Genomic DNA, 16,861 nt, shown 5'->3' with positions numbered 1-16,861 from the left:
CACATCATAACATGTAACAAAACAATAGATTCCAACCGAAATAAGATGTTTGGAGAAAAGCCAAAAGCAGAGGGAAAGTTGGTTTTAAAGAGGATGGAATGGATAGGTTTAGGGGTGAAACATCAGACAATGGGGTCTAGGCATGCCCATCTAGGGCAGCAGTGGTTCGCACTGCTGCCTCACAGCTCCAGGGTCCCGGGTTTAATTCCAACCTTGGGTGACTGTCTGCGTGGAGTTTGCACTTTCTCCCCGTGTCAGTGTGGGTTTCATCTGGGTGCTCCAGTTTCCTACCACAGTCGAATGATGTGCAGATTAAGTGGATTAGCTGTGCTAAATTGCTCTTTAGTGTTCAAAAGATTAGGTGGGATTACTGGGTTATGGGGATGGATTGGAGGCGTGGATTTAAGTAGGGTGCCCTTTCCGGGGGCCGGTGCGGACTCGATGGGCCAAGTGGCCTCCTACTGCACTGTACATTCTATGATCTATGATGATGATGATGATCAATGAGGGGAAGGGGGATATCAAAGAGGACCAAGGCAGAGGCAGTGTCTTCAGGTGCTAAACTTTCCCCACCCCCTTCAAATGACAGTAAAAACGCTTCCATTTTCATTCAGGCCAAATTCCTGGGTGGTCCAGGTGGAAAGGGTTATTTAACTACAGACTGTGAACAAGTAACTCTGCATGAACTCATTTGAAAAAGCAGGAATAATCAGAAATGACTGAGGGTTACATTTATAAAACAAGTTGCTGGAATTTTATTTTATTGCAATATTTAATTCAGATAGATTTTGATAAATTATTAAAATGCTTCCAATTAAGGGGAAAATGCTTTCAATTAAGGGGAAATTTAGTGTGGCCAATCCACCTACCCTGCACATCTTTGGGTTGTGGTGGTGAGACCATCACAGTCACGGGGAGAATGTGCAAACTCGAAACGGACCGTGACCCAGGTCCTCAGCGCCATGAGGCAGCAGTATTTTTAAAAATAAATTTAGAGTATCCCAATTCATTTTTCCCAATTAAGGGGCAATTTTGTGTGGCCAATCCACCTACCCATCACACCTTCGGGTTATGGGGGTGAAACCCACGCAAACAAGGGAAGAATGTGCAAACTCCACACGGACAATGACCCGGAATCGAACCTGGGATTTCGGCGTCGTGAAGCAGCAGTGCTAACCACTGTGAAACTGTGCTGCCCTGTGAGGCAAGTGTTTTTTAAAAATAAATTTAGAGTACCCAATTATTTTTTTTCTCCAATTAAGGGGCAAATTAGCGTGACCAATCCACCTAACCTGCACATCTTTGGCTTGTGGGGGTGAAACCCATGCAGACATGGGGAGAATGTGCAAACTCCACACGGACAGTGACCCAGGGTCGGGATTCGAACCTAGGTCTTCAGCGCCGCAGCTCCAGTCCTAACCACTGTGCCGCATGTTAACGACTGCGCCTCTGTGTCGCCCTGATAAATAAATCGGTTTATCAGTTGAATCTTGAATGAATTAAACTGCCTTACTGGAAAGTTCTGTTGACGAGAATGGATTCTACACAAACACATACTGTAACACCTTGGGATTATTTCCAAGTTAAAGGCAGTAAATAAATACAAGTTTTTTTTTTTACAGTTTATGAAACTAAGCGAGTGTGCTCATGGATAGAGAGATGATTGAAGCAAAGGAAATAAGGGAACTTGCTCAGAATAGAAAAATATGCAGAGTGATATTTTGCAGAATTTGCACTCAGACTTCAGTTATAAACTAATGCATATGTAAATCATTAGGACATTTTGATATGAGAGCAATATTAATATTTGCTAATCACTCCAAATTTGGAGGCGGTTGGGTTGGCAGATTGCGACAAACTCTGAAAGAGTACAGAAGACAACAGATTAACAGATTGGGCAGATGCAATTCTGTGATAACAAACTGAATAAAGAACATGAATGCATCTAAGATGGAGCAAAGGGACCTTGGAATGTAGTCAAATTGTCAGTGCACCTCTCAAGAGTAAGAAGTCAGCAGAAAATCTCATTATATTTAAAGATTAATAAATCCGAACATATACCTTCATCTAGTCTTTTCAATTCAACAACAACTTGTCTAACACTGCTTTTATAGCGAAGCAACACCATCTGCCCTCAACACACGAGTGTACTGGCAACAGCACAAAGCAGCACTACCAGATTTCCTAAGGCCAATGATTTTCCATCCATCAATGCTTTTCAGAATAAAAGCACTGATCTAGATTCAACTTGTGCATTATCACAATACCAGCATGTTTTGCTACAAAAGTCCATCGTATTTGGTGTCAGGTTAGCCTGGTGTACGTAGAGAATTTAGAAACATTATAGAGACCACAGGGAACTGAAATAACTAGAGTGGGTACAATTTATTTTGATGATGTTAGTTTTACTGCAGTTGGCTTAATAAAAACTGATTATCTGGTGATTATTAAATTGCTGTTTATGCTGCTTTTAAACTTGAAGCGCAACAAAAAGGTTGCATACAAAGACAAATTACATATAATATTGGTCATATGCACATGACCATATTGAAGAGAAAAAAATACCCTGCATTTATTTGTACAGAATCTTTCACAATCACCAGACATCTTAAAGTGCTGACAGCCAATAAAGTACATTTGAAGTAGTGTGAGAAATATAGCAGCCAAATTGCACCGAGCAACTCCCATAAACAGCAACTTAATATCACCAGATAATCAGTTTTTGTCAGGTTGATTGACGGATAAATATTAGCCAGAACACCAAAGTTACTTCCTCTGCAAAAAATTGTGCCGTGGAATCTTTCTCATCCACTCAAATTGGCAGATGGGGCGGCGACTTAACATCTCAACTGAAAGACGACCCCTCTGACAGTGCAGTGTTGCTTCGATATTGAACTGGAATATCAGTCTGATTTTCGTGTTCAGTCCCTGGAGTGGGACTTGCAGCCAGAACCTTGTGACTCCGAGTCAAGAGTGCTACCGTGGAGCCAGAACTGACACCAGTGAGTGCAGAGACAAAGATACACACACACATCTGGGGCTGGTTTAGCACACTGAGCTAAATCGCTGGCTTTTAAAGACGACATAGGAAGGCCGGCAGCATGGTTCAATTCCCATACCAGCCTTCCCGAACAGGTGCCAGAATGTGGCGACTAGGGGCTTTTCACAGTAACTTCATTGAAGCCTACTTGTGACAATAAGCGATTTTCATTTCATTTTCATTTCATTTCACAAGACTGAAAGGAGGAAAAATATGGAAAAAAAGGTCTCTAAAATTATAACAGAAAAAGCCAGCAAAATAGAACCAGTCCAGTAATTCTCAAGGGGAAATAACCCCCTGCAGAAACATTTCACACCCTTCCTATTCTCAGCAATGCAACATCCAGATGAAGAATCTGCATTTGAAAGGTCAACCTGCCTAGCCTGCCATCACCAACATCTCTATGGTAAAGGAAACCATGGGGTGTACTGAAATATACACCAGGGGATTATAGAGTGCCCAGAAAAATTAGATACTTTTTCTGATGCTTGTATCAAATCTGGTTGAATAGGCAGGGATATGGCATTGAAGTGGTCGGCCACAGGGAGTGCAGAGTCCTATTTTCAGAAAGAATGGTGGAGTTCAACAAAGTCTAAATTATTCAGACAACATACAAATATTAACCTGTAACAAGGGATGATGGAAATAGGAAATTCTCGAGATTAAATTCTCAATAAATTACTGGGATTCTACTTGGATACCAAACAAATCCAAGACTAGAACAAGATCATGCAAGTGAGTGTCCATGGCCTGAAGTGATATGGAGAGGTGAATGACCAGATGGTATCTTTTGCACTTGAACAGGAAATGTCTCTCTAGAAGTGAGGACAATGGAAAAGTAAAAGAATGCATCCTGGGCTGGTACAATCTTTCAAGAAGGTGGAGGGGAAAATTGAAGGAAGATGAGATTGGCAATGAAATCATTGTGGGTGGCAGAGCCAGGTAAAGCAGGTGGCTGCAGGGGATAACCTGTCCCTTCCTGCTGAGAAAATGGGCATGAGAACAGGTGTCCAAATTTGGAGTGATTAGCAAATATTAGTATTGTTCTCTATTAAAATGCTCATGGATCTCATCGACCAGTGTGGGGGGAAAAACTCTAGCTGAGGTTCGAGTGTGAAAAGTGGAGTCATTATAGCAAATCCAAAGAAGACAGAGAAATGAAGCTGTTGAGAAGTATAATCCAGACAGTTGCAGGAGCCAGTAATAGTTGCCCGTGGCAAGCTAGAGTCCAGGAAGGAAAGGCAAAAGAAATGAAAATATTCAAATATTGACCTGTAACAAGTGATGAATGGAAATAGGAAAAGATTAAATTCTTCATAATTTGCTGGGATTATGGTTGCAGTAAATCCACACGGAAACTGGTTAAACAATTTAAGTGTAGGAGTAGGAGAGTGGCACACTTAAGTTGTTTTACCTCAACTTGGTCTTTGGTCGTCAGGCAAGGTAGATGCTCCAGACGTTTAACCACCATTACTTGTACACTGAACTAGCAGAGTGAACTGCAGACATGGCCAGTAAACAAGATCAACGGGCACATTAGATGAAAGCTACAAGTAGTAACATAGCTGCTGCAGAATTGCGAACTGTGTAGGGCATATTACCATTCTTATATGCTAAAGCGAAATTCTAAAATAGGCAGTTAAGACTTCTGACTATATTGGGGCTATTTGAGGATACAAATTGAATTTGGAGAAGACCGAGTGCTTCCTCTCCAGGGGGCGGGAGCTGGCTGGGGGAGGGGGGTTGCCATTTTGTGTGGCGACTTCTCATTTCAGGTACTCGAGGGTGAAGGTAGCTCGGGATTTGGCTCAGTTCCGCTAATTGAATTTTCTGAGCCTGGTGGGGTAGGGTCAAGGCAGATTTGTCGAGGTGGGGCAGTCTCCCCTGTCATTGGCAGCCCAGGTGCAGGCAGTAAAGATGAATATCTTGCTGCAGTTTTCATTTTTATTCCAGCTTACCAGTGGTGGAAGAGTTGATTTTGTCGTTTGTATGGGTGGGTAAGGTGGCGAGGATTCGGAAAATGGTGCTTCAGAGACCGTGACAGTCAAGGAGTCTGGCTCTTCCAAATCGGATGTAGTACTATTGGGTGGCGAATTGCGGGGTTGGGGTAGGGAGCTGGTGGCGATGTGGGTGAGGGAGGAAGCAGGCTCCTGTAGGGATTGCAAGCACTGGCAATGGCACCGCTCTCGTTTGTCCCAGGGAAATACTCAGGTAGTCCAGTGGCAATAGTCGCGTTGAAGATATGGAGGCAATTTCAACAACATTTTAAGTTAGTGATGGGGCCGAAGCTGATGCTGGTTTTCCGGTGACACCTCCCTCCTCGTTGCTGGAGGGGGTGTTGTCAATGATGGAGATGTTGTTGTCTCAGCGATTTGTGGGAAGATTTTGGATGAAGATATGGCGTCGCTGGAGGGGTTAAGACCAAGTGGGAGGAACTGGGGTTGGCATTGGAGGAGGGGTTATGGTGTGAGGTGTTGCAGAGGGTTAATGCCTCAACTTAGTGTGCAAGGCTGGGTTAAAACAGTTACAGGTGATGCACAGGGCATACCAGGTGAGGTTGAGGGTGTCGAGAACACTTGCAAGCAGTTTGGGAGTGGTCAGTCCAACCACGTACATATGTTCTGGTCCTGCTCAAAGTTGGAGAAATTTTGGGGGGGGTTTCAGCACCATGCCAGCGATCTTGAACTTGGATTTGGAGCGTAGTCCCCTCGGGGCCATATTTGGAGTGTTGGACTTGCTGGAGCTGCAGATGGGAGCAGGGGCAGACATTTTAGCCTTTGTGTCACTGACTACTCACAGTCAGGTCCTGTTGGGGTCAGCCTCTCCTCCAGTACCTCAATATAGCTTGGGGACCTGATGGAGTTCCTGTATTTGGAGAAGGTTAAGCTTATCTTGAGGGGGCCGATTGAAGTTTCCACAAGAGACGGGGTCTGTTTATTCATCACTTTAAAGAGTTGGTTACCATAAGCTGCTAGGGGAAGGGTGGGGATAGGGGTGGGGGATGCCATTCTTTGAGTTATTGGGGCATGCGTTGGTAGAGTGGGGGGGGGTTCTGTTGTTTTGCATTGCTTTATTTTATGTATAAAATGTTAAAAACCAAATAACAATATCTGAAACAAGACTTCTGACTATTACAAAGACCACATTATATAAAGACCTGATTTAATATATCTATACTCTTGCACAGTCAATTTTCACAGGTTCAGAAGGCTTTGGCATGGATTTTGATGCAACAGCACTCACTGTTGATCATGAAGAAAGCTCGCCACAAAGATCTAGTGGTCTCTGTGATGTGGATTTCTTCAAACAGCAATTCAAATCTGACACTAGATCGAGTGGATCTCCAAGCAACAGAATAAGCAGCCAATTTCATTGAAGTAATCACAAATACAGCAAGTCAGGACGTTAAAGATACTTTACCCATCAATTTGAATTTTAAGATAGCAAAATAAATTGTTCCAGGATTAAAATAGAAGCTACCAGAAACAAACTTTGAACTTAAAAAATTACATGGACCTTTCAATTATAATGGAGAAATTGGGCATTTTACAAATATACTAGATTTTCAGGGCCACTGAGGTGTTTAGCATAAGTTATGAATTTTGTATGCTGTTATAAACCCAGTTGTACCTTATTCAACAAGGTATGACATTTTCAGAGTTTTAAGTAAGGCCAATAGCATAAAAGTGAAAGTTTTCATCAATTCGCTGCTTTCTTAGGAAACACATTCTGGGGACACCTCAACATCAGACCCGCTGGAGGAACGTAACTCAAGTTATCAGGTTACATTTGATTCCACACATGTGCAGACATCAAAGGTTGCTGTCAGGTACAAGAATGTTGACAGTGAACCCCAACAGTTTTGCTGTCATTACCACTGCAGCATTTGGGTCATTAACGTTCTGCTAGAATAAGACTCAATAGGACAAGTTGCTCCTCCACCAGTTCATTTAAGTCGTTACTACTAAAGGCTGCAGAATGGTCAACAGGAATGAGGGGGGGGGGATCATGCACTGAAATCAGAATATCATTTGTGATCTTGGTTAGTGCTATGGGAAAGATAAAACCCCAATTAATAACATAAGAACTAGGAGCAGGATTAGGCCATCTGGCCCCTCGAGCCTGCTCCGCCATTCAATGAGATCATGGCTGATCTTTTGTGGACTCAGCTCCACTTTCCTGCCGAACACCATAACCCTTAATCCCTTTATTCTTCAAAAAACTATCTTTATCTTAAAAACATTTAATGAAGGAGCCTCAACTGCTTCACTGGGCAAGGAATTCCATAGATTCACAACACTTTGGGTGAAGAAGTTCCTCCTAAGTTCAGTCCTAAATCTACTTCCCCTTATTTTGAGGCTATGCCCCCTAGTTCTGCTTTCACCCGCCAGTGGAAATAACCTGCCCGCATCTATCCTATCAATTCTCTTCATAATTTTATACGTTTCTACAAGATCCCCCCCCCCCGCATCCTTCTAAATTCCAACGAGTACAGTCCCAGTCTACTCAACCTCTCCTCGTAATCCAACCCCTTCAGCTCTGGGATTAACCTAGTGAATCTCCTCTGCACACCCTCCAGCGCCAGTACGTCCTTTCTCAGGTAAGGAGACCAAAACTGAACACAATACTCCAGGTGTGGCCTAACACCTTATACAATTGCAGTATAACCTCCCTAGTTTTAAACTCCATCCCTCTAGCAATGAAGGAGAAAACTCCATTTGCCTTCTTAATCACCTGTAAACCAACTTTTTGCGACTCATGCAATTGGGAGTTAGAGGACAAGGGCCCTGAATTGGGAGGTAACAGCACATTCGAGGGGTTTGAAAATACTTTACAAGGGCAAAGTGAGTTGAGGGTGATTTATCTCAGGAAGATGCGATGACAGTTGTTTTCAAAGGGAGGGGGTCAATGCTCGACAAGAAATGGCACTTTTATTATCAGGTAATGATCCAGTAATACCCCTCCAAAAGCCACCTGGCTGAGTTCAAATCCAAGCCTCAATTTAACAAAATGGAACAGACTAGAAACCAGCGCCCGCAATGGAGGTTAGGTATAGGGCTTTTGGCGGACGAAGCGGTGTGCGAGAGGTTGAGGAAATGCATACAAAATTACCTGCAGGTAAATGATATGGGGGAGGTCTCAGCAGCGGTGGTCTGGGAAGCACTGAAAGCAGTGGTGAGAGGAGAGCTGATCTCGATCCGGATTCACAGGGACAGGACAGAGACGGACCAACTGGTAAAAGAGATTCTACAAGTCGACAGGAGGTATGCGGAGGTTCCAGAGATAGGGCTTTTAAGGGAACGGCGGAGGCTACAGGCAGAGTTTCGGCTTGTTAACCACAGGGAGGGCAGTGGAACAGCTCAGAAAGGCGAGGGGGGCGATCTACGAGCATAGTGAGAAGGCTAGCAAGATGCTTGCACAGCAGCTCAGAAAGAGGGAGGCGGCTAGAGAAATAGGGAAAGTTATTGACGGAGATGGGAACTTAGTTGGGGATTCGGCATTCGGCATGGGTAATGCGATCGGGGATTTCTACAGCAGGCTGTTCAGGTCGGAACCCTCTGAAGGGCTGGAGGGGATGAGGTACTTCCCAGAGGGCTGACTTTCCCGAAGGTGGATGGGGAGCTGGTAGAAGGGCTGGGGGCCCCGATCGGGTTGGAGGAGATAGTGGAGGGGTTGAAGGCCATGCAGTCGGGTAAGGCCCCGGAATCGGACGGGTACCCAGCGGAGTTCTACAAAACGTTCTCCAGGATATTGGGACCGGTGCTGAAGAAGGTGTTTAATGAGGAAAGGGAAAGAGGGGTGCTGCCCCAGACGATGTCACAGGCCACGATTTCGCTTATCCTGAAACGACACAAGAACCCGGAGCTATGTGGGTCTTACAGGCCGATTTCCCTGTTGAACGTAGACGCCAAACGGTTGGCCAAAATCTTGGCCTCCAGGATGGAGGATTGTGTACCGAACGTCATCGTGGCGGATCAGACGTGGTTCGTTAAGGGCAGGCAGCTGGTACCCAATGTAAGAAGGCTGTTAAACGTGATCATGATGCCCCCGGAAAGTAGAGTGGTGGAGGTAGTGGTCACGATGGATGTGGAAAAAGCTTTTGACCAGGTTGAGTGGGATTATTTATGGGAGGTTCTGATTTGGGAGGGGCTTTATTGACTGGGTCAGGTTGCCGTACCAGGCTCCTGTGGCAAGTGTACGGACGAACAGGAGACTTCGATGCCCCCTCTCCCCACTGCTGTTTGCGCTGGCTATAGAGCCGCTGGCAATTGTTCTGAGGGTCCCAAGGGGCTGGTCCCGCAGGGGTGGGGGGCGGAGGTGGAGCACAGAGTCTCGCTGTATGCAGATGACCTGCTTCTGTATGTTTCAGATCCAATTGAGGGGATGGAAGAAATCATGGGTATTTGAGGGGAATTTGGTCAGTTTTCGGGGTACAAGCTTAATATGGGGAAGAGCGAGACGTTTGCGGTCTAGGCGAGGGGTCAGAAGAGGGGACTGGGGGAACTGCCGTTTAGAGTGGTAGGGGACAGTTTCAGGTACCTAGGTATTCAGGTGGCGCGGGATTGGAACCGGCTACATAAATTGAACTTGGCCCTGTTGGTGGATCAGATGAAAGATGATTTCCGGAGACGGGATGCACTCCCGTTGTCTCTAGCTGGGAAGAGTCCAAACGGTGAAAATGACGGTCCTTCCGAGATTCCTGTTTGTATTTCAATGTCTCCCCATCTTCATTCCGCGGTCCTTTTTAAAGCGGTTCAATAAAGTTATTGCGGGCTTTGTATGGGGGGGGGGGGGCAAGTTACCACGAGTGAGGAGGGTAATGCTTGAGTGGAGTCGGGGAGAGGGGCGGCTAACATAGCCATGAATCGGAAATGGCTGGTGGGGGGGGGGGGGGGGGGAGGAAAAGAGAGGGTCGGCATGGGTGCGTATGGAGGCGGCTTCTTGCAATGGCACAAGTTTGGGGGCGCTGGTAACTGCGCCTCTGGCATTCCCGCCGGCGCGGTACTCCTGCCAGCCCCGTGGTGGAGGCGGCCTGGAAAGTCTGGGGGCAATGGAAGAGATATGTGGGAGCATCGATTTGGTCCCCAATCTGCGATAATCACCGGTTTGCCCCGGGGAGGATGGACGGGGGTTCCGAATATGGCGGAGAGGGGGGATTTGTTTATAGAGGGGAGCTTTCAGAGTATGAGCACACTGGACGAGAAATTTGCATTGGTGGGGGGGGGGGGGGACGACAAATTTTGTTAACTGTGCGGGTCTTTCTGCGTAGACAGGTATCAATCGTCCCACTCCTGCAGCTAAGGGGGATCCAGGACAGGGTAGTTTCCAGAGGATGGATAGGTGAGGGGAGCATTTCTGACATTTACAAGGAACCTATGGGATCAGAGGAGATGCAGACCGAGGCGCTGAAAGTGGGAGGAGCAGCTAGGGGGGGCAAGATAGAGGGCGGCATTTGGGTGGACGCGTTGAGTAGAGTCAACGCGACTGCAACTTGTGCCAGACTCAGCCGGATTCAATTCAAGGTCGTTCACCGGGCCCACATGACAGTGGCCCGGATGAGCAGATTCTTTGGGGTGGAAGACAGGTGCGCAAAATGTGCGGGAGGACCAGCAAACCATGTCCACATGTTCTGGGCATGTCCAAAGCTGAGGGGATTTTGGCAGGGGCTTGTTGATGTCATGTCCCAGGTATTAAAAACAAGGGTGGCATTGAGTCCAGAGGTGGCAATTTTCAGGGTGTCGCAGGATCCGGGAATCCAGGAGGAGAAAGAGGTAGACATTCTGGCCTTTGCTTCCCTGGTAGTCCGGAGGCGGATAGTACTAGCATGGAGGGACTCAAGGCCCCCGAAATCGGAGACATGGCTATCGGACATGGCTAGCTTTCTCTGTTTGGAGAAAATTAAGTTCGCCTTGTGAGGGTCACTGTTAGGGTTCGCCCGGAGGTGGCAACCATTCATCGACTTCTTCGCGGAGAATTAATCATCAGCGGGGAGGGGGGGGGGGGGGGTTAGGTTAGCGTAGATTAGAAGGTTAATTAATGGTAGGATCTGTTGGGGAGGGATGTGGTATTTGCACTATGTTTATATTTTCATGTACATTGTTTGTATTCCTGCTGTTACAATGCCAAGAAAATATCTCAATAAAATGTTCATTAAAAAAAACCCAAAACAGACCAGACCTTAACTGCCCATTTTCCCTTGTATGGGATATCCTAGGTAGCAAATTGGCAGTTGCAAGGGCTTGGGCAGGGAAGAGATGCAGCAGGAGCGAGGAGTAAGAAAGAGAAAGATACAACGGAACAAGAAGTGGTTAAAATTGCAACATCTCTTATTGCTTCATGATCTGCAACAAAAGTGACAGGAGTCAATTGATGTTCAGTTTCTGCTATCACGTGAAAAATCCGTATCAGCAGTTATGCAGAACCTAGATGCTGGAGCAGGGAAGAGAAGCATGACAGCACGGGGGAATGAAAAGGATATTATATTAACATAAGAGAAGCAGTGTGACATGTTTCAAATCAAAATAATGCCATCTCCTGACATGCTAATTATACTCAACCTCTGGACAATGCTATGTTTACTGGCATTTTACAAGATGCCTTAAATACTCAAAGTGAATCCATGATTTAACATGTTACAGAATTACAAGCTTCAATAAAACAGAGATGGTGCAAATATTAATAGATTCTAGATGGGGGGGGGAAAAAGAAAGAGACCTACCCCCCTCACTCCATACTATCTAGTATCTCACATAATATAGTCTTCATTATTGTCACAAGTAGGCTTACATTAACACTGCAATGAAGTTGCTGTGAAAAAAGCCCCTAGTCGCCACATTCCGGTACCTGTTCGGGTACACAGAGGGAGAATTCAGAATGTCCAAATTACCTAACAGCACATCTTTCGGAACTTGTGGGAACTGGAGCACCCGGAGGAAACCCACAGAGACAGGGAAAACGTGCAGGCTCCGCACAGACAGTGACCCAAGCGGGAATCGAACCTGTGACCCTGGGACTGATATGACGGAAGGGAGCAAACATTATAACCTTAACTGTTAACCCCCCCAACTTTCTGTGGACGAATGCTGACCCAAGGAATGGTTACCAGTCGTTGAGGGGTTGCGCAGCCTGTCGCCAACTTCAATCACAGGGGAATTGAAAGCGCGAATTCCGGTTACTGCAAACTCAAAGGGGGGGGGGGGGGTCCACAATCCCTTCAATAGGCTGAATTGGTCAAGCGCCTTTCGCAATCCGCTCGGTGCAGATGTAGAAGTTAAGTACATACCAGAGGACCACTTTGTTGTTAATGTCCTTCCTGTAAGGGAAGGGCGAGGGGATGGAGCAGTCCGGCTGCGCTTCACTGCTGATCCCGGTCTCGGCCGCCTCTGGACCGTTGGCCCAACAGGACAAAGTCTGAACGTCCACGATAGGAGAGCGGGCTCCCAGAGGATCCATGTCCCTCAGCGCCCCGAGCCGACACAGGCAGCGAGGGCGGAGCGGAGACCCCGCGTCCAAACTCACCCGTCCCCCACAGGGGGAGGGGTGTGTGGCCCCGTTCCCCGGGAGCAGGCTCAATGCAGGCAGGCAGCACTGGGACGAAGGCGTCGGCCCGGATAAGGATCCTCGGGATCGCTCGCGCTGGAGACCACTCGGCAACCGCCACCGGAAACAGCCTCCAGCTCCTCGCGTCACTTCCTCTGGGGAGGGGAGGGGCGGGGCCCGCGTTCCTTCCAAAGACCCGATCGGAAGAGCAGGAGGCACTTTCCAAATCGATCGTTCTACCAAACCAAACTGTTTGCCCACCCCATGTTGGACATCAGCTTTAAATTGTGACCCGTTTCCTCCATCTTAAATCCCTTTCTTAAAAAATATCCCTACGTGCAATCCCTCAATGCAACGTCTGTCTTTTCATTCTTAGTAAGAAGTCTTACAACACCAGATTAAAGTCCAACAGGTTTGTTACAAATCACTAGCATTCGGAGCACTGCTCCTTCCTCAGATTCACCTGAGGAGGGAGCTGCTCTCCGAAAGCTAGTGATCTGAAACAAACCTGTTGGACTTTAACCTGGTGTTGTAAGACTTCTTATTGTGTGATGTACCGTCAATTACCACGAGACGAGAATGGTGGAACAATCGAGGCTTTATTGAACAAGATGTTGTGCCTCCTGGTAGCTGGAACCAGAATGACTGCAGCGCAGGAGAGCACACTTTTTATACGCTGCCTGCTGGGCAGAGCCAGCAGGCAGGGATTTACCGTCGTACCTGTAATATACGGGCAGTGCCGTAATACATACAATATACTACTAGTGGCGTTTACAACATTCACCCCCTGTTAAAGAAAGAGTCCGGCGGGGCTAACGGAAACATTACAAATTAAGTCTGTCAGGACAAGTTTTAAAGATGGATTTCCTCATCAAGCCTGATCGCCTGCAGCTGAGCCCTCACGCAGCAAACGCCACGTCCAGCTTCGACCACTGGCTAGCCTGCTTCGAAGGCTACCTCAGAGCAGCCACTGAAGAACCCTCGGACTCGTAGAAGCTTCAAGTCTTCTGCTCACAGGTGAGCCCTGACATTTTTCCCCTCATCCGGGATGCGCCCACCTACTCTGAAGCGATGACGCTCCTGAAGGGACATTACGTTAAACCAGTGAATCAAGTGTATGGCAGGCACCTCCTGGCCACAAGACAGCAACTCCCGGGGAGACTTTGGATGATTTCTTACGGGCCCTACAGATCCTCGGTAGGAACTGTGACTGCCAGGCAGTTTCGGCAGTCCAACACACCAAACTTTTAATTAGAGACGCTTATGTCACGGGCATGAAGTCTACGTACATCCGCCATCGACTATAGGAAGGGGGTACGCTCGATCTCGCGGGGACTAGGCAGCTTGCTAATTCATTAGAAGTGGCCTCCCGTAACCTGCAGTCCTACACCCCCGACCACACGGCACCCTTGTGGGCCCCACCAGCTGCCGACTCCAGCTCACCGCAAGCCTGCGCCGCGCGGCAGCCAGCCAACTCGGGGGGGCCCCAAGTGTTATTTTTGTGGACAAAGCAAACACCCCAGGCAGCGCTGCCTGGCGTGGAGCGCGACCTGCAACGGGTATGGGAAGAAAGGGTACTTTGTTTCCGTTTGCCAGGCCCGGTCGGACGCCGCTGTTTCCAGGCCCGGCATTTCTACACCCCCCCACGTGCGACCCAGGGGCGCCGCCATCTTCCCCTCTGCAAGCCTCGTGCGGCCCGTTTGCCGCCATCTTCCCCACTGTAAGCCACGTGCGGCCCGTGGGCGCCGCCATCTTTGATGCCGCCCGCCATGTGCGCCTCGTGGGCGGCGCCATTTTGGACCACGCCTCAGGACCCCTCCTCGTTTGGCCGTTCGCCGCCTACTGCTACCTCCGCCACTGCTGATCAGCCCGGGACCTCCCAGCATCTTCCGCAGCTCGCCTCCATCACCCTGGACCAGTCTCGGCCCCGCAACCTTGCGACCGCTACAACGGTGAAGATCAACGCGCACGAGACGACCTGCCTCTTTGACTCAGGGAGCACAGAGAGTTTCATCCACCCCACTATGGTAAGGCGCTGCTCCCTCCCGGTACACCCAGAAAATCTCCCTGGCCTCCGGATCCCATTCCGTTGAAATCCGGGGGTACTGTATCGCGACCCTCACCGTCCAGGGCGTAGAGTTTAGCAACTTCCGACTCTACGTCATCCCCCACCTCTGCGCTGCCCTGTTGCTCGGCCTGGATTTTCAGTGCCATCTCCAAAGCCTGACTTTGAGATTCGGCGGTCCCTGCCCCCCCTCACCGTCTGCGGCCTCACGACTCTTAAGGTCGATCCACATTCCCTGTTTGCGAACCTCACCGCAGCCCCCACCCCAGCAGGATCCGTCCTCCCACTGGATCCACTCAGGGGTGACGAAGACGAGGACAACATGCTCCCGGAGTCGCAGGTGACCACGTCGGTGGCCACATCACCACCAGGACTGAGGCGATCGCGGAGGAGGGTCAAAGCCCCCGACAGACTTAATTTGTAATGTTTCCGTCATCCCCGCCAGACTCTTTCTTTAAGAGGGGGTGAATGTGGTAAACACCACTACTGGTATATTGTATGTATTACGGCACTGCCCGTATATATTACAGGTACAACGGTAAATCCCTGCCTCCTGGCTCCGCCTGCAGGAGTGTGCTCTCCTGCGCTGCAGCCATTCTGGTTCCAGCTACAGGAGGCACAACATCTTGTTCAATAAATTGATGTACCGTCAATTACCACGAGACGAGAATGGTGGAACAACCGAGGCTTTATTGAACAAGATGGCATTGCCATGGAGAATACATAAGGGAACTATTGTCCCCTATGCTAAATTCATTAAAGGTACAATACCTGGACATGTTCCTTTGCCTGTAGAGGACAGGTTGCAATCTGCGAATGAATATAGGTAGCTTCTAGCAAGTGTAAGTGGGCCACATTGTAGGCCCGACTAACAATTTTAAATTGGTTGTTCATGTAATTCTGAGCATATGTGGGATTGTTAGCTAGAGCTATTGAATTGTAGAATAACATCTAATGTTAGACATTGGGTAATGCCTTCTGGCTCTGCAAGGTAGGATTTGGAGATACCCCAAAGATGCGTTGGGGAATCCTTCTTGGAGATTCCCATGTAAGCATTTACCCAGCAACTGTCCAGTAGGGCTAAATTGCCCTGGAATTCCCACTGGGCTGGGAACTATCCAGCAGTATTTAAATTGGATGGGTCTGCCAGTTTTACGGTCATATAAGGAGTTGGAAATAAAAAAAGCAATTCTAATTTCAGAGTTGCTATTTTAAACAACTGAATTGAGTCCCACACGGTACATCCACCACACCCCCGACTTGCAACCAACCAAGCACCCACCCACCCCCGACTTGCAACCAAGCACCCACCCACCCCCAGCCCTCTTCCCCCATCTTGACCTGACCCCCGAACCGACCGGTTCCCCCTTCCCCCAACTCGTCACCCCCCAAACTGATACCCCTGACCCAATCTCCCCTCCGTCAACCTGAATGACCCCCACCCCCACCCCCACTCCCACTTCACTAGCCAGACAACTCCCGACGACCTGACAACACCCGACTTGAATTGGTCCCACTCCCCCACCCCGGCCTGATCCGAATGATACCGGACTGACTTAACCACTCCTGACCTGGCAACCCTGCCAATCTACGACCCTTCTCCGACCCAAATAACAAGCCCCTGACCCAACCCGACCTGACACACCCCATACCTGGACCTTCATCCTGAATCAGGAAAGTCGGGCAAGACAGGCGCTTCACTTTTTACGCACCAATTGCTACTCTGAGGAGGTTACAGCCCAATATTGTGTTCTGAGTTTTGCAAGTACAGGCTCGTTGAGTCCAGTCAGTACTCTGCCTATTGCAAATAGCCAAATGCCTGTGCTTAACCAGCCCAAAAAGCTTTACTTAACCCTTATTAATTAAAAAAATTAAAAATTTAATTTCCCAGTTCCTTGGACTAACTTCTGAATATTGGAGTAAAAGAAACAAAGCAGCAATACTCACCAGCAAATCAACTCAAAGTCTCCCTGGATGCCACAGTTTTTGGATGTGGCGCTCAACCATTATACTGAAAATAGACAATGAACCAAAAAGATAAAATAGCTAAAGCTTATTTCAATATATATGGAGCGGATGACATTAGTGGGAAACGTCAAAATTGGTAAGATTTCTAAACCAACAAATGCAATCCCTGAGCCTGGTGAATTGTTGCAGGTGGGGGGTGATACCTGGCTGGTGGGTTAAAATCCTGGCAGCAACGCAGATCATTCACT

At 47.9% G+C, this 16,861-nt stretch overlaps 1 protein-coding gene across 2 annotated transcripts in view; it reads right to left on the bottom strand.

Annotated features, from left to right (window-relative positions):
- The window catches only part of gdap2 (ganglioside induced differentiation associated protein 2), a 65,301-nt gene extending 52,588 nt beyond the window's left edge, over positions 1 to 12,713 (bottom strand). For both annotated transcript variants that reach the window (XM_072513765.1, XM_072513767.1), the window contains exon 1: positions 12,324 to 12,713. In XM_072513765.1, the coding sequence (XP_072369866.1) occupies positions 12,324 to 12,493 (170 nt within the window). In that variant the 5' untranslated portion in view covers positions 12,494 to 12,713. The remainder of the gene's footprint in view (positions 1 to 12,323) is intronic.
- Positions 12,714 to 16,861: the final 4,148 nt, after the last annotated feature.

The sequence above is a fragment of the Scyliorhinus torazame genome, chromosome 8 (assembly GCF_047496885.1).
Source record: "Scyliorhinus torazame isolate Kashiwa2021f chromosome 8, sScyTor2.1, whole genome shotgun sequence".
Lineage (NCBI taxonomy): Eukaryota > Metazoa > Chordata > Chondrichthyes > Carcharhiniformes > Scyliorhinidae > Scyliorhinus > Scyliorhinus torazame.
Note: the sequence above shows the minus strand (reverse complement) of the source record. Positions and strands in the feature narration are given on the sequence as shown.